The sequence below is a fragment of the Seriola lalandi genome, unplaced genomic scaffold (genome assembly GCF_002814215.2).
Source record: "Seriola lalandi dorsalis isolate HSWRI2012SDOR001 ecotype SW California unplaced genomic scaffold, Sedor1 jcf7180002054581, whole genome shotgun sequence".
NCBI lineage: Eukaryota > Metazoa > Chordata > Actinopteri > Carangiformes > Carangidae > Seriola > Seriola lalandi.
Window position 1 is genome coordinate 3,243,258 of NW_019525134.1, and position 17,221 is coordinate 3,260,478.

General features: G+C 44.7%; 1 protein-coding gene across 3 annotated transcripts in view; it reads right to left on the bottom strand.

Moving 5' to 3' along the window:
• Positions 1-6: 6 nt before the first annotated feature.
• Positions 7-17,221, bottom strand: part of zzef1 (zinc finger, ZZ-type with EF hand domain 1) — a 28,757-nt gene continuing 11,542 nt past the window's right edge. The window contains exons 27-54 of one of the 3 annotated variants that reach the window (XM_087177106.1): positions 17,077-17,156; positions 16,885-16,975; positions 16,307-16,778; positions 16,052-16,216; positions 15,633-15,752; positions 15,333-15,494; positions 15,021-15,153; positions 14,152-14,290; positions 13,853-14,018; positions 13,490-13,752; positions 12,852-13,024; positions 11,134-11,320; positions 10,855-11,015; positions 9,793-10,073; positions 9,026-9,200; positions 8,806-8,938; positions 8,487-8,713; positions 8,011-8,316; positions 7,826-7,926; positions 7,532-7,667; positions 6,955-7,314; positions 6,682-6,825; positions 6,283-6,451; positions 6,059-6,157; positions 5,764-5,929; positions 4,556-4,706; positions 2,153-2,224; positions 7-241 (exon numbers count right to left, since the gene is read on the bottom strand). In XM_087177106.1, the coding sequence (XP_087033232.1) occupies positions 161-241; positions 2,153-2,224; positions 4,556-4,706; positions 5,764-5,929; positions 6,059-6,157; positions 6,283-6,451; positions 6,682-6,825; positions 6,955-7,314; positions 7,532-7,667; positions 7,826-7,926; positions 8,011-8,316; positions 8,487-8,713; positions 8,806-8,938; positions 9,026-9,200; positions 9,793-10,073; positions 10,855-11,015; positions 11,134-11,320; positions 12,852-13,024; positions 13,490-13,752; positions 13,853-14,018; positions 14,152-14,290; positions 15,021-15,153; positions 15,333-15,494; positions 15,633-15,752; positions 16,052-16,216; positions 16,307-16,778; positions 16,885-16,975; positions 17,077-17,156 (4,913 nt within the window). In that variant the 3' untranslated portion in view covers positions 7-160. Of the gene's footprint in view, positions 242-2,152; positions 2,225-4,555; positions 4,707-5,763; positions 5,930-6,058; positions 6,158-6,282; positions 6,452-6,681; positions 6,826-6,954; positions 7,315-7,531; positions 7,668-7,825; positions 7,927-7,978; positions 8,320-8,486; positions 8,714-8,805; positions 8,939-9,025; positions 9,201-9,792; positions 10,074-10,854; positions 11,016-11,133; positions 11,321-12,851; positions 13,025-13,489; positions 13,753-13,852; positions 14,019-14,151; positions 14,291-15,020; positions 15,154-15,332; positions 15,495-15,632; positions 15,753-16,051; positions 16,217-16,306; positions 16,779-16,884; positions 16,976-17,076; positions 17,157-17,221 lie in introns of all 3 variants that reach the window. The other 2 variants (XM_023418344.2, XM_087177107.1) reach the window with 2 other exon arrangements.

Here is a 17,221-nt window from a genome sequence, read left to right on the forward strand (position 1 = left end):
GGGGTGGGGTGGTGGGGGGTCGGGTCCTGGTAGAAGTTAAGCACTGGGTGATCAGAGAGGTTTTTCCCCCTCACCCCTCTGTTCCTCGTTCAAAGTGAAGTAGCTGAGTCAGGATGTGCCCCCCCTCAGGTTGCCGCCCTCCTTCCTCTCTGCAGATCTCTCAGGGGGACATGTTGAGTAGCTTGGTAGATTTATTGGGGTAATTGATAGCCAGGCTGATGGCAGCGATGTTCTTCAGAGCCTGCATAATAATAATAATAAAAAAAAAAGTGCATCAGTATGTGAATGCAGTAGAGAAGAATAGGTGCCGGGGAGAGGAACCCGAACGGTGTGAAGATGAGTGAGACATGTTGAGCGGTGGTGACTGAATGGTGCAACACCTTCTGTTTGGTTTACTTCACCTTATTTCATAACCAGCAGCTCAACAGACTGTGCTGCCCTTCAGTGCATTTTATTTCTTCACTGGCAAATGTTCACCATTAGCTGTCAGCGAAATCGGTCATTTAGTCCTCGTTTCCCTCCGTCCAGTAGTTTGGTAAAGAACATGATATGATGAATATTCAGTTTTTATTCAGTTCACTGTGGAGTTGGTTCTCTGATCTTTTCATTCACATCATCTTCAGACAAGAATTACCACAACAAATACTGACTGAATAGATGAACGATTCAGCTGCCGCACCGAGACAACATGTCGGTTACCTACGTAATTCAGAGTCATAATAATTTACGGAGAAGTTTAGACCAATTGTCACTCTTTTTTTATGTCAGCTAAAAGCAAACAGCTAGCCCGTCATTCTGTGGCCCGGCTCGGCTCAGTGGGTTTATCAGAACTAGTTAAGAAAACCAGGAACGAGGCTGTTGAGAGCTGAACTGAACCGAAACAGTAACGTTGCAGAACATAAACAATGAGCTGAAAAAGGCTAACTGCAGAGTCAGGTGATAACTGAAAGTGTCCCTTTTCACATAACAGTCAATTGATCCATTGTTAATATAAAAGTATAGATGAGTGCAGCTTTTCCTGGAAAAGTGAAGATAACATGATCGACCTGTTAACTCAGTGACAACAGCTGCTGCCTCCCCGTCTCGATTTTACACCACTTTAAAATTCAGACTCATTAAAAAAAAAAAAAAAAACTTCACCCAGTGATTTCCTCACTCCAATACATCTCCACGTAAAGCCCTGACACGCAGCAGCACTCCCTGATTCAGATGTTAACGTGCTCGGACGGTTTAACGAGCAGCACACATGTAAACACGGGGTTGTCTCACACTGTTACCCAGGTTCAATTGAGGGAACAACAGGAAAAAGAAAAGCCAGGGAGTAGTGGAGTGAACATGATCCTCTCAGCATGGTGCACCTTGTGTTACGCTATAATAAACTCATCAAAGAAAATAACAGACCACTAGAGGAGACAAAGCCTTCACAACAACTTGATAAAAGTCTCCAATAAGGGAAACTGTTTTGCTTTTGACGACTTTGGAACATTTTCTTCTCGTCCTCTGAACCTCAGTAAATTCACTCTTGGACTGTGCATCACTGTTACCATAATAGTTATGACTACTGCTAAGTCACCTATGGTTTTGTTTTCAACCTGACAGGTGTTAGGTAACTGCTCAACAGAACCACCCACAACGTTGTTTTCACCCCCCCCCCCATCCTCTCCTCCTCTTAACTGCCTTCAGGCTCCTCTGCTGTATGACGGGGTCCACAGTACAGAGCTGTGGCTCGCACTGCCACAAATGCTAATGGACTGTAATTACCAAATACATTAGTCCTGAGTGCGGCCCACACACACATTCAAAACAGGGGGGGGGGGGGGGTGTGGAGGGATCTGCTGGGTGTCAACGGCTTGGTGATTCACTTGCAAAAGAGACTCCAGCCGCGAGGTGACTCACAGCCACCGAAGACTATTCAATCAACGGGACTGCGTGGTTAAGAAAAGAGAGTTGCGTAATATCACAGCGTTTCTGGGTGAGCGCACAACTTCTTTGAACTATCACACATGTCAGGCAGTAATTAACATCTGAACACATCAAAGATGACCTGAGAGAGCCCAGCTAGAGGGAGGAGTTTGACTTTAGAAAGGCATCAATGGTTATTATGTGAAGACATAAAAAAAAAAAAAAAAAAAAAAAGGAGGAAAAGCCTTACCATTGCAGTGTGATTGAGGAGCTGCTCGTCAGTGGTCATGGCTAATAGATACTCCTGGAGGATACCCTGTGCCTGGGAAACACATCAAAGGTTGGTAATGAACGTTTGTCCTGCAACAGTCCGGTGTGCAGCTTGCAGAGAAACATAGATAACCTCACAGGCCAGATAACTGTCATGAATAGAAGGAAATTCCAGAGACAGACTAGCCCACGAGGTTACATAAGGGATGAATTCGGTTATAAATGAGGCCTGGTTCCCTCACCGCTCTTCATCTCCATCTCAGCATCAAATTGAACAGCGGAATGTTGGAAAGGTTATTGAAAATTATAAACAAACTGAAGAGCACTTCCACTGAAGCCCTACAGGAGAGATGTACCTTGGGTTACATAAGCTCAAGGACTTGGGGAACACAGATAAGACTACATAGAGGCTAAATGGACTGAGACCGGCCAAATGGAGCTTTTACAGAGCTGGAGACACAGTCCAGAGCCCCGGTCCGCCATCCATCTCGCGGCACCCCAAATGTTTATGCTGGGGAACATCCTAGTACGATTTGTACAGTCAGTAGTGCATGACATACCGTTGATTCCTAAATATAACTTTCACTTCCTGGAGTAGAGAGTTCACTGAATCTCAGTGGACGTGGCCGTGATCTCCATGTGCAAAAGAAGAACAAGAACCGAGGCTGCGATGTGAACAGCACCGTCTGCTTAACCTTTAAAATAAGCCGGTTCCAGGCTCAGACGTAATACGACCACAGAAGGATCCACAATGTGTCCAGCACTCATAAGCCTCTCACGGTTTTACAGTAGTGTCAACATGGAGCAGTTGAACTCGACTATACAGGATGTCATCAATGCAGTTCATATGTCAACATGACATGAGGGCCACCAACCTTAGTTCACATCATAAATGCTTACTGTCTCGGGGGGGGGGGGGGGGCGGGGTCCTTACAGCTGATGGTTTTCCATTGTGATTTAAATAGTGACTTTTCCTCTCTATATAATCCACACAACCCTGCCTCGTTAGAAAATCCCCTGCGGGTGAATGCAGATGTGAAGAAGTCCTGGAACACTACATAGACACTATGTCCAGTTTTATTATAATCGATGTCTAGATGGCGCTCTGCTGAGGTGCCGCCTGTGAAACCCACATTCACCGGCTTTTACTTGGGTTCAGCTGGCGGCCACTTTTTAAAATTTCTTGCAATACTTTAAACCACATCCTGAACCTTGGGCAACACCAACCACCACTCACTGTGACAGCTGCCACAAGAGGTAGCAGGTGTGAGAATTTTTCAAACCAATCTTACTTATTTCATTATTCTATCTGGAGAATGCTGGCACAACCTAAATGGCAGAAGTGAATGAGTTACCTTATCGTCTTTGAAATAGCCTCTGTGTGTTCCTCGTACAAAACACTACAAAAATAAAATCATCCACCTATCTCTCATTTAGCTCTGCTAAGACCTTCATCTCAGACTATTTCAAAGTGAGGAGCTGGGGGCTATTAACCACTGCAGCACAGGCTGCGGAGTACTCCTACTGCCCCCTGGTGTTCGTTGACATGAGCTGCACCACCTGAGCATCTGATTCTCCCTGTCATGCAACAACGTTCAGTGGGTGCAGATGGGAGAACAGAATCCATCGTGAATGACAAGCCAGCTGATGTAATTTTATTGTCAGACGAGCTGCCTCAGGCCTCCCGGCCAGACCTGAAGAGAACAGGAAAGATAGAGCTTTTCTGAGACTGTCTGATTCAATTGCATCCACAGATGGGAAACTCCTGGCTGACGACGTGCTCATAATCCTTGAGACTTCTCTTAATTAATAATTCAAGACAACTGAGAGAGAGGGAGAGAGAGAGAGAAAGAGAGAGAGAGAGAGGGAGAGAGAGCCCATACACATTGCAAAATGGATAGCATCTCTTCCTCTCCCATGCAGTCTGCAGGGAGCCAGTGTGGCACTGGTGCTGTCTGGCAGATGGCAGGGCTGGGCTTTGGCCTTGAGCCCAGCACAGAACAGGTGGGTTGAAGAAAAACATGCTCATCTCACAGAGAGACAGATATAGACAGAGAGAAGGGGGAAAGATAGAGGTAAAGAATAAACTGTTGTGTATTTTTTTTACTCTCATCATTTCATTCAAGTCTGTTATCAAACCAAAAGGTATGAACATGGACAGGTATTACATATTCAGTCATTGAATCCCTTTGATATTTCACCTTCAAAGTCAACAATGTCATCACAGGAAAAACAACCAACACAACAAAACAAATACTTAAAGTGCAGCCAAACCTCAAGCTTTAACAGCAATACCTGCACAGTATCCTGGCCTGAATATGTGCATGTATATATATATATATATATATATGTGTGTGCGTGTGTGTGTGTGTGCATCACTCACAATGGCACGGGCCTCTGCGATGAAGAAGAGTTCGGTGAGGGCTCTGTGAAGAGGCAGCAGCACGGTGACACCGGTGGGGTCCTGGCTCAGGCTGTTTTCCATGGACATAAAGAGCTGCCACAGAGGTCGCAGCAGCGTCAGCTCACAGGCTCTGCAGTGCAAACAAATCAATAGTTAGACGGGACAAACACATGAACACGGGCAGAACAGGATAATAAAGAGTTTCTGATTCTGAGAAAAGCAAAGTGAAAAATGAAACCTTCATTTGCCATACATTAATCTTGCAACATCCGATCAGCCATTAAGAGTGGCTAATGGAACTAATCACTATGCTATTTATCCTTTTTGTGAAGTATAATAAACACATTTACAATATTTACACACATTTACAGTGATCCGAGATGCTCTCTGCACTTTTGTATTCAGAAATACTTCCTGGTGGACAGTTAAAGATCCCACCCAGACACGTTTTAAGACATAAAATACTATAATAAAATACGAAACTACTGGACACTTGTATGTCACTGTAAAGTCCATTCTGAGCGTTTGTGTGCTGGAGGTTTTAAATTTCCTCATCACACCAACGTAAGCTGCATGAACGGCTTCCAAACCAACAATCCTGCTCTTATGTTCACATCTCAAACTCAAACTTAAGCTGAGCCCAGGAAAACGTCAACAGATGAATGTGAAGACAGTCTCCGAGTGTTAAACTCTGAACAGCTCAAACAGTGAAGTTACAATAAGTAAAACTCAAAATGATGTTGATGATGCGTTTGCTGTCTGTGTGAGCGCAACCTTCTCATAAGTGGTGTCACGTTGTTATTGTGATCAGACAGTTGGACGAGTCGTTGTGCACGCATGCAAATTCTTAGACACACCCTTCACCTCATTTCCGTGGTGACTACCATGACCATGGAACTACATGAGGGATTTATGAGGGCTTTCATGCAAACCCTGTGTGGAGGTGCAATACTGGACGCCTAGGGAAAACACACTGCTGAGGTCAATAAGTGTGCTGGGTCCTCTTAGCCAAATTAGCATTATTTAGGTCGGGTAAGTAAGAACGTTTGTGTATTTTACTTTATTTTTCTTCTTCAATTTAAGGCAACAGTTTCAAATGAATCTCACCGGCGACAGAAAAAGTACAAGAAGCATCAGAAAGAATTAGAAGGACAGAACTAGAAGTGTACAAGTGAGGCTGGGCTTACGTCTGGGATTGACACTGCAGGAGGCGGAGCAACAAGTGAATGGCTTTGAGTCGCTGGTTTCCAGTCTGGCGACAGGCCACGCCCACCTGCCATTCCCATATGTCAGCCAGCGGCAGGTGACTGAGCACTTGGTCATCAGCTAACATTTGCTTCAGTATCTCGAACCCTAGAGACAAGCAAAAGTGCAGGATGACAACCTGACGCACCTGAGGATTCATTTCGAGGTTAATCAGCAGAGTCACTGAAGCAGCTTTGCACAGATGTAAAAGTGTGTATCTGCTCTAATGTCAAGTACCTGTCTGGAATCGTCCTCTGTGGCCTCCTGTGACGGTGAACTTGTAGCCCCACTCTGTGTTGCTCATGTCCGACATAAATCTGTAGTACAGGGTATCACCTGAGAGAAACCCACACAGCAGGCACATTGGTTTCAACATAATAGTTAAACTATCTCAAATGCACACACACATGGACGCGCTTAGAGCAGAAAGGAAATAGATTATTTTTTGAAAATTTCCTCACCAGGGATTTCAAAATCAGACCATTTCTGAGGAGAGCCACTGAAATTGTGGACATCCTGGAGGAAATCACTGCTGCTGGACATCATGAGCTCATCACAGCCTTCTTCTGTGTAGCAGCGGGCGTCAAATTTCACTGAAAGGTAGATAGCGCCCGGGATGTGCACCTTGTCCTGCACAGAGAAAAGAAGCAATACGGTTATAAAACTAACTGAAGAAAGGACACAGGAGCTCAGAGTACAGAAACAGAATAGTTCAGCTTAATCTTATTAGTCTGAGCAACAGACATTCTGCAGCCAGCTCTATGACTGACTGTGAGAAGAGAGTATTATAAATGAGAGGCCATTAAAATTCATGAAAACTTCAGTTATGACTGCTGATGATAAAAATGTAATTTACCCACCTCAAAGTTGGTGTTGTTGTCATATGGGTGTTTGGACTCTCTGACCTGCACGGCCATACCTGGCTCTTCCATGAACTGGCAGGCAGTGAGAGACAGACTACACAGCATACTCTGGCTGCAACCCTTCAGCACCCTCTGGAGAATCTGATCATTAACAGAATTTCCCGATCACATTAATCCACAAAACACCTCTAATGTGTTATATGTGCACCTCTGCACGCAAGACAAACTTTCATTTACCAAAGGGAACAGACGCTCCTCTCTTTTGCCTACCTTCTCCCAGAGCGGCCGCTCCTCCAGCTGCATTAACATGTCCAGGATGTAGGCCATGTGTGAGGCACCGTTCAGTTCCAGCGCCTCCTCGCTCAAAGCAGCCTCTGCAGGCCAGTCAGCCAGCAGCGAGGCCAGCACGTGGCGGGCGTACAGTGTCGCGATGGCCTGGTTGACCTTCACCAGATACTGGCGAACCGCCCGATTGCTGCGCACATCCAGTTCCTTGTGCAAAAGAGCTGAGCTTTTGGTGCGCCTCTGTTTGGCGTAGCTGAGCTGTAAGTCGCTCTCTGAATTGGTGATGAGCTTCTGGGCCACGACGTTGATCTCCTCTGTGGCCTTCTCACAGTGACTGGGTTTAGACTGTGGGAAGAGGGCAATGATGTGGACATAAGAAAAGTGACATATGAAAAACAGCACCTACAAACTTTCTCTCACTGAATCATATCTCTTCTTATCAGTTAGTAATATTAGTAATGTTCCCAACGGCCTTTACTAAACAACGAGTAAAGCAATGACTGAAAATCTCTGTGTAATTTTGTCAGTTATTCATAGTGTCTTTAAAAAAAAAAAAACTCACCACACAGGACACCACAATCATATCAGTGTCCACGGCCTTGGTGTTCCTCTCCTCAGAGCGAGGCCTCCTGATGGGCTGCCACTTCTGAGCCAGCGTACGGATTGTCTCATCTGTTTTTATCTCCTCTCCATCAAATCTGAAAGTTACACAAAGGCATAAAATGGAGGCAGGTTTTGATTGCAAAATAAAACCTTAAATTAAAATCATATTATATATATATATATATATATGGAAGATACAGTGTATTAAAAAGAAGTTTAGAAAGAATTTCTCAATAGGGAAGCCGATGCTGACCTCTTCTGCACCTCCAGGAAGAAAGAGTCTGTTCTCTTCATCTGCAGCTCATACATAGCCCGCAGGATGGGCAGAGGGGCGTTTAAGGCATCGTGGGTGATCTGTGGTGAAAAAAGACTTTTTTCGATTATTACACTATCATATTATATTTACCTGAATATATTATGACTGGAATCCCTCGTCACCTGGAAGCAAATCTTTGTTTCCTCATCGAGACCCTCTAAGGGGTCGGGCCTGTTGACGTCAGTGTCGTCAGCGCAGCAGCTGGAGTGGTCCGAGTCGTGCTCCTTGTCCTGCTCTCTTTGGTCTCGCTCGGGGTCCTGGGCCATGGAGTGGATCTCCCTCTTAGAGGAGTAGAGCATGATGGAGAGGATCTCTAGATCTCGCAGCAGCCACAGCTTGCTGAAGCCTGTCCCCTTGCTGCACTTCCTCACCAGCAGCTGGGTCAGTCCTGACTGCTGGATGGCTTCCTGAGCTTGTTCCACCCCGTGCTTCTAGATAAGAAGACAACGCGGGATGAGAAAACTACTTCTGCAATCATTTTATATCGTCCACACCGGTTGATTCACATGTCAGTTCCAGATATCAACGCAAACGTGTCCGATTTTGGAGTGGGGATGAAATACATTAGTGCTGCACTATTGCAGGCTGGGGCAGGTACCTTGAGTGTGTTGTAGAGGCCTTTAAGGGCCAAGGACAGGACCCAGGACGCCTCCACAGCATCAGGAGAGCCATTGTCCTGGGTGGTCTGCAGCAGGTGGCTGATGATAGAGGTGAAATTGCTCAGGTAGCGGCTGAGCAGCGTCTTTGAGGATCCCTGGCTCTCTGACTGCCCTGGGAGGCTGGTGGTAGTGGAATCCTGAGACTGTATGAGTTGGTAGTCCTTCACTGTGAGAGAAGGAAAAGCACACACACGGTTAATGCCAAGTTTTATTTCTGAACACTAGCAATGTGGTTAGTAGAGCTACTACTGCACTCACCTGTTTTCCTCTTGCGTGTCTTCACGTCCACCACTGCAGCATGGTTCTTTTCTGTGAAGTGTTTGAGCAAGATCATGTTGTGCTGCTCATTGGCGTTGTCGATAAACACCGTCTGGGTGCCCACGCACAGCACCTGACAGACACACACAGGAGTCACAACTGGGTTAAAACAGACAGGAAACAGTGGACAACTCTGTGCGGCAGTATGTATTCTACCTACCTCAGGGAAGCCCACCAGCACCAGCAGGGTGAAGAGGTTGGTGCGCTTGAGAGTTTGTGGCAGCTGCTGAATGCAGTGGTCAGTGAAGGCAGCGATGACTGCGCTCCACTCAGGACAAGCATTCAGACTGTGTAAAATATCTGCAACCGTGCACGCCCAATCCAGACCGATACGACTGCACAAGAAAGGAAGAGACTTCTCACATCTGCACAAACATCTCGGAAAACACCTTCCTGGCAAATAAGATCTACAATGTGTGGTAAAAAGAGATTGGTGCCAGTTCTACATCTGTAAATATATTAATTCTTACAATATGGTGTTAATAGAGATAATATGTAATGATGAAAATGAAACAAACACTGGCTCACCAGAGGAAAGTTTAACATTTTAATTATATCAAATATTATACATATTATTTAAGACGGAGCACATGCAGCCTAAGATCAAATTGTTAACTTTTATTTGTGTGATTGTACAAAGTAAAAACTTAATAGTTGTTTCCACAATGTTGCCGATGATAAAAACAAACTATGTGGACCCACTTCATAAATTAAAAACAGGTTTGAACATGTAAGTAATTCTATTTTCATTTTTTCAGTCAAGTAGGAAAATATCTCAGACAGCTGCTCAGATCTGGCTAAAAACCATGTAGCTGCAAACAAGTGCAGACCTGCCCTCACAGTATTAATAACTGCAGCCGTGCCTTCAAGAAAATGTAATATAAAAAAAAAAAAATCCCTGATATCATCAGGTTTCCTTTGTTTTACCTGTCCAAACAGACGGCTCCTAGGCTGAAAAGCAGCTGAGTGGTCCTCCAACCTTCTGTGTCGGAAGTGGCTGCCTCTCCTTGTGTCAGCAGCTCATATTTATCAGCCAGGGCTTCTGTGACGGCAGCGTCGGCCTCCATCGGAGGGATTCGGAGAAGCAGCTGACCCAGTAGTCCCAGGGTGAGGTGGTAGGTCTCGTTGAGAGAACCAGCGTTGGAAATGACTGCCCTGAAAAGCTGGGGCAGGATGGAGCTCAGACTGGGCAGAGACAGAGTGCAGCCCTGAGGAGACAAACACCACGGTGTAAATGATATTTGCAGATACATTTTTAAAAAGTCTATATTGGTGCAATTTTGTCAATATTGAACATTTCATGAACAAAGGTGTATGTTGGGCACAAAATAATCCAGTGTTTTAACTTTAAGTGCTAGTAGATTTTGGTGTATTTATTTAATCCATATTTATAATAATTCCCTAAAGTCAGACCTTAAAGGAATAGTGTGACACTTTGGGATATACGGTTTCTTGCTGGGAGTTATATGAGAAGATCAATGCCACTCTCATATTTTGTTCATTAAATATGAAGCTACAGCCAGCAGCTGGATAGGTTTTATGGAGGGTTAAGTGCAGGACTATTTCTTGGACAGGAGCACTGACTTCCTGGAGTCTCTGCTGGTTGACCCTTGGCCACCCCAAGATAAGACTCTAGGAAAGCCAGTGTGTCCAGCCAAGAAAAAATATGGCAAATAACCCCCTCATAAAACTAACAAACAAACTTTTGTTTTAGCACTTTGATTTTTGTACAGATTAACAAATAGAGGTGCTGGTAGGCAGATTTTGTTACCTGTTGACAGAACCTGGCTTTTTCTGTTTTCCACTGTTTACAGTCTTGATGCTAAGCTAACTGGCTGCTAGCTAGCTTCATATTCAACATACGAATTTCAGCCATGTTTACCTTCTCTCTCAGCATAAAAGCAAATAAGCATATTTCCTAAGATGTCAAACTATTTCTTCAGTGTCACTCTACGTAGAGTTTCAACCATAAAAACTGGTTTGACATACTGGTTTGGCTGGCGGCATCATGGCTGCTAATAGTCCCAGGATCCTCTCTCTGGAGCACTCTGAAAACACATGCTCCTGCAAGGGGACCTGAGGCAACCTCTCATCTGTCTCCTTAACAACGTCCGACGGGGAGTTGACTGTCCCTGGTCCAGATTCTGAAGCTGAGATAAAAAATAATGAGGGATTAAAAAATATAAGGTTAACCCAGTCAGCTAAGGGACAGTAACCACTGGAGGACAGAATCCGTCCGGTAATCGGATTAGTTATCTCAGTACTTACGTCGAACCACAGGAGAGAGGGGGTCCTCACTGGACACAGACGGTGTCTGGCTGAGACTTGGAGAATCCAGGGTGTCTTGAGTGACCAGCTTCTTTTTCTCTCCTTCTCCAATACTCGGAGGGGACAACACCTCTGCAGGAGGAGACCCCACCTCCTTTGCCTTCTTCTCCTTACCTGATGGTTTTCTCTGTAAGTGAGAAGATAATGACAATTCAGTAGTGGCAGTCCAATAGTGTGAACTCCTGTTAAAATACTATTGACTATCTTTCCTACATTAAAGACTTAATACAGTTGTATAAAGTTGATCAAGTTTAGGCTCCCTGGGCAAATGACATATTTTGTTGTTTTTTGAAGTGAAAAGAAGTAAATACAAACCCTGCAGCAAACACACTTTAAAATGTGTTGTTCCTTTCTTCATGAAGTAAGAAACTGAAAACCCCCCAGTAATTTTGGCCTCAGAAAAGGTTTGGGCACTCTTCCACTTGTAATACACTCTTTAATTGACTCATTAGGACTTGTAAAGCAGGTTTAAGAATTGTCATTAGGGACTCTTCAAAAGTTGTGGTAACCTTGGGCTCCTGTAAGCAACGGACTGAGGATCTAAACATTAAGCTAACTGATGCTTACAGCAGGAGAGGCAATAAAATGATAACAAAACACTTCCACTGAAATTTCCACTGTCAGAAGTTTTGTTAAGAGACAGCAGTTAAGGGGAACTGTGCAAGTCAAGACAAGATCTGGAAGACCGAGAAAACAGTAAGATAAAACTGCGCGTCTGCAGGGCAGAAAGGCAAAACAAAACCTCCACATGACTGCACAAACAGCACAGGGTGTACATGGAAGAGTCACGAGAAGGAAACAAAACCTGCGAACTCATCACAACAAAGCACTTTGCACAGATAAAGGGAAGAATGGATTCCACAAAATATGAGAAAAGGTCCTGCAGTCAGTCAAGAAACTAAAAGTGAACAGAGACCGGCTTCTGCAACAAGACAATAATCCAAAGCAGACCTCCTAATCCAACATGAACCACTGAATCTATAGGAAGAACCCTCACAGTCCCGCTGAGTTCAACATCACTGAAACTCTGCGGGTAGATCTTTAACATGCTGTGTGTGAAAGACAGAACCTGAATCCCAGAACCTGAAGTGATCTGCAGGACGAGTGGCTGAAAGTTCCTAAATAAAGACCAGAATGAGTCTTAGCTGCTACAAACACCATCTGCAAGCTGTGAGATTCCCCAAAGGGTGGGGTTACTAAGTACTGACTAAATAGGATGTCCATACTTTTTGAACATGCTGGTGATGAATTATTGATGAACGTTTATTTTTCTAACTTCATGAAATAAATAGTTACGGGCGTTAACATTTGAATGCATTTGAATGTCTGTTTGCTGCAGGGGTCTTATTTACTTCTTCTTCTTCTTCAAGAATCAACAAAGTGTGACATTTGCCCAGGGACGCACAAATGCATACAACTGTAAGTACATGGCTATGTCTCTAAGTGGGTTTGTACATCAGATAAAACACATATTTTTCGTTGAATGTAATATTCTGACCTTGTGATCCACACTTACACACCTCTCTTCCACTGAACTCATTCATAGATGTGTATGGTACAAATATCTGCTCTATTTGTTGCTGTTTGTTGTTATCCTCGCCCCATACAAAGATCAAACAGTCTCCATATCATTTCTTAACATGACTCCTGTTCCTCACCTTGTCCCTGGGAGATGACGGGGAGCAGATCGCTGCGGTGCTGCCGGGGAGAGAGGAGGTGTCAGTGGCTGTACTGAGCTCCTGAGAAGACTCTGGAGAGACTGGACACAGCTCACTATCAGAAGCCGACTCATTGGAGGACAGCAGAGCGAGCAAAGCTGAGGAACGCAGACCTACACGTTGAATGGCATAGAAGGGTTTGCCACAAAAGGATAAAAACATAAAGAAAAATACAGGTTTAAAGAATCTGAATGTGGCAAATGGATTAACAATGAGACACCCCGATTCAACAACTCCAGTTTGAAAAAACTGAATTCTTGTGAAACTATGTGAAAATGGATGGATACAAGAAAGAAGAAAAGATCAAAATCACTCTTGTCACTGGTGTAAGGTTTCCAGGTGACCGGTAGAAGTCACTGCTCCCAGCTAGGACAGTCCACCCATATTATTGTTTTATTTTTTACACTTTGTTTAAAGCCATTTTAATTTTGTTAAACCGACAGTCTGCTTCGTCTAGCTTCATATTTTAGCATAGAGACATTAGGGTGGATTCTTCTCATCAAGCTCTTGGCAAGAAAGCAAATAAGCATGTTTCCCAAAATGTTGAATTTGAAAACAAAATTCTTGTTTGGATTTACCTTTTCCAGTCTGCCCCTTGAGCAAGCAATCGGTGATGAGTTGGGAGCAGCGAGTCTGCAGGCCTAAGGCCTGGCTCAAGGTGTTGCTGTCCAGCGACTCTCCCTCCATCTGCTTCTCACTGCTCAGTTCTGATGTGTACAGCGCCAAGGCGGCAAACAGCAGCCAGGAGTAGTTGTGGATGTAGGGCTGGATCAAGCGGTGACGGTCACTGATTCGTATGGTCACCATGGGGTACACCGTGATCCGATGGGTGGGCAGATGGCTGGAGATGGGAATTTAAAATAAATAATTGAGTTTACAACTGTGAGGTAAATCCCTGCAAAAAAATAACTGTGTTTCAACAGCATGAGATTAAACTTCACCTGTCGGGATATTTCTTAGCATTGTAGCAACCAAAGCACAGGTCGAAGTCTTCACACACGTTGCAGTTGATCCTGCTGCCGACAATGAGCCCTTGGCAGTGGTCGCAGGCGTACTCCATGTTCACCATCTCATGGTCATCCTCATGGCCTTCAGGCTTGGCTCCACCTAGTTAGAAACACACACATCCACAGTTAGCTTTTTATCAAACTTATGATGATTGCAGTTACTGTGTTTGTCTAAACCCTAACAGATACTCCTGTGTGACTGTATGAGTAGCGAAGTGGCGTGTGTGACTCACTGAGGAAGCACGTCTTGCAAAGGTCCATGTCCATGCACTGCAGACATCGGTAGCGGTGCCAAGGTGCCATCCTCTCGCAGCCGTCGCAGGAGATGACAACGTTGAGCAGGTCACAGTAGCGTGCAATGAACATGTGCATCTGTGGATAGGACCAGGTAAATTTTTTACACAGCATTATGATAAACCTTTCCTCCGCATGCTGAGAAAACCTTTACACAGATCCTAGCTCAATATTTTCTTAGCTACAGCTTGCTGAACTTCCATCACACAAACAGAATTAAAGTCAGAGGGTTTTTGGATTTTGAATTGGGTCGTATAATGACAGGAAATAGATATTACAGTATCTCCCTCAGTCTTAACCATTACTGTGTGTACGTGTGTGGGTTTGTCTTGTTAAACAGACAGACAATACATTTTAACACTTGTAAGATGGTGAACATTATACCAGCTAAACATCAGCATATTAGCGTTGTCATCATGAGCATGTTAGCATGTTAATACTAGCATTGTACCTCAAAGAATCGCCGTGCCTAAGGTACACCCTCACAGAGCCACTACCATGGCTGTATACTCGTTAGCCTTGTTATGAACTTGATGACAGATGTTAAGACGTATCCGTAGATATTACCACACCTGTTTTTAAATGGCATGTTAGGTTGCAGGTTGTCTTTAAATGCATTACCCGCAGGACTACATCTGCTCTATTACTGAGATGCACAGGGAAGGAAACAGAGAGCAGAGAAGCACTTGGGACCAGTCAGGTTAAACAGTGAGAGCTATTTGTTTCCCTGCACAGCTCTGACAAAAAAACAAATGTCCTTGTTTGCTAATGCACTTTTATGCCTTTTATGCACTGTGATATACGGCACCTTTCTCCTGTCCTCCATGGAGTCCTCCTCGTCGATTTTGTCATACCACTTCTCAAACATCCCGTCCATACACTCATCCATCCACTCCTGGTTCTTCTTGTAGTCTGCGATTTCATCTTCCTCTGTCCATTGACTGAAGATGAATTCAAACCACAGACTGAATCAATCATCTCTGCAATCTAAGTGACTGGGAAAATATTTAGCATCTCGTAAACAATGTAAAAACCTGTATAATAGCAATATTATCAATAGGAGAAAAAAAAAATAATTTCCACAGTGCTGTGGCTTATCTTCTGGTGGGTCTGATATTACCTGATGGCGATGTCATGAACACTGATGTTCTCCTGGGACATGCTGAGCAGCAGGTCAGGAAGCTTGATATTCAGGAAGAGAGGGAGGTCGTGTACCTCCCAGCTCATGTCTAGAAGGTGCAACAAGCAGGTCTGCACGCACGACAGGGCCGGTAGCAGGGCTCTGGAGAGCAGTGATGAGGGTCGGGTTACAACACTGCACACACACTTGGAATTATACTGATCACTGCTGCAAGGGCTTTTTAATTTCTGTGCATCTAGTTAAGAGTGAACGTGCTGGGTCGCAAGGATAAGAGCTTACTTCTCGGTGAGGCTGCTGAAGCCGTGCACTGCCTCCACAAGCATGAGCACCAAGTGATGGTAGGAACGCCTCACCTCCCCTCCAAGCTTCTGCCCGCTGTCTGACAACTGAGAGAAATAACTGAAAAAGACAAAGAAAATCTTGAGTGAAATATGACTGCACAGTTGTATAGAATTGTACAGTTGTACATACATTTGGCAGCTCTAACATTGTCTTCAATATTGAAGGTCAATCTAGTATCACTATGATCCCACTCTCTTTTAGCATCTCAGAGACAAGTTTATACTGGTATTTCAGAATTCTACACTTTGGGACAACATTGTTCAAAATCCCAAATATTGAATACTGAAGTATTACCATACACAATGTAAAAGTGGCTGTAGTTGCACTTGAGCTGAAAAGATTTTATACAGATGTACCTGGTGAAGTCTTTCTGGCATGCCAGCAGCTCCTGTAGGAACAGGATGCAGGGGGCTTGGAAGAGGTGTGGCTTTCCCAGGGAATGCAAACACTGCTGAACCATCTCCAGGACCTTGCACACGCTCAGAGCCTGGGCTTTGTTTAGGGACAGGCTCTGCAGAATGCTACAGGAAGAAGAGTCTGATTACTTACCTCTGTATGGTACAAATTACACAAAACTAAAAATGTAAAATAGAAGACCGGAGGTCAGTAACCTTGCTGTTGTTAGAGCCTGGTCCCTTATAAAGTTTAGGATGTGTTTGAGTATCGGGTAGCGATCCTTGACAGAGGGGGTCATGCGTGGCTCTTCTATAGATCGACAGGACAGAAGTCGCAGGCGTGCTCGACTGAATGGGGGTTTACGGGGGAAGGCAGAGGGTGAGGCGGGCTCCCCTGGCTGGGATGAGAGGCTCTCTGTGGAGCCTCTGTGGCCTCGCCTGCTGGGACCACAAGAAGATGAGTTTTGGGCTTGAGCACCGGGGGACTTGCTCCGTCCTGCCTCCTCAGCCCCTGCAGCCTGAGGCCCCGGAGAGGGGCTGGCCTGGAAGTCCCCTTCTGAGATGGAACTTGAACGGAGGAGTAGAGCACTGCTGCCCTCTGCAGCTTTGAGAGAGTCATTGTCCTGGGATGTTATTCCGCAAGGGGCAAATCTGAACAGCAAGAGGCTCTTCTCGATACACATCTCAGCTAGAGAGACACAACATAACAGAAGTCAGCAAAAAATAATAATCAGGATATAACAGAGACGGTGAAAGAAGGTGGGATTTGGCTTTACATTTCCTGGAGTCCTCACCTAATGTCTCCATAGTAACCTCATCAGGACCGCCTTCTTTCTCGTCTGGAACATTCATTTTGCCAACAAGGTATCTCTGCTTCATCTCCAGCTGACAGGAAGAAAAACATCATCAGCGTAATAGTCCAGTAACATGACCATATTTGAATTCAGCAGCAGATAATCCGCAGAGATCCGAGTCCTGTCACTCACCATCCACGTTCTGATGCTGTCTGCCAGCGAGTACACCTGCACAAACTCTTCACTGAGACAGGATTTGCAGTCCTGATTAACTACTCATTTGAAGACAAGACAGAAGGGAGAAAAATCAACCGAGTGAGTCAACCGAGTTCATCGA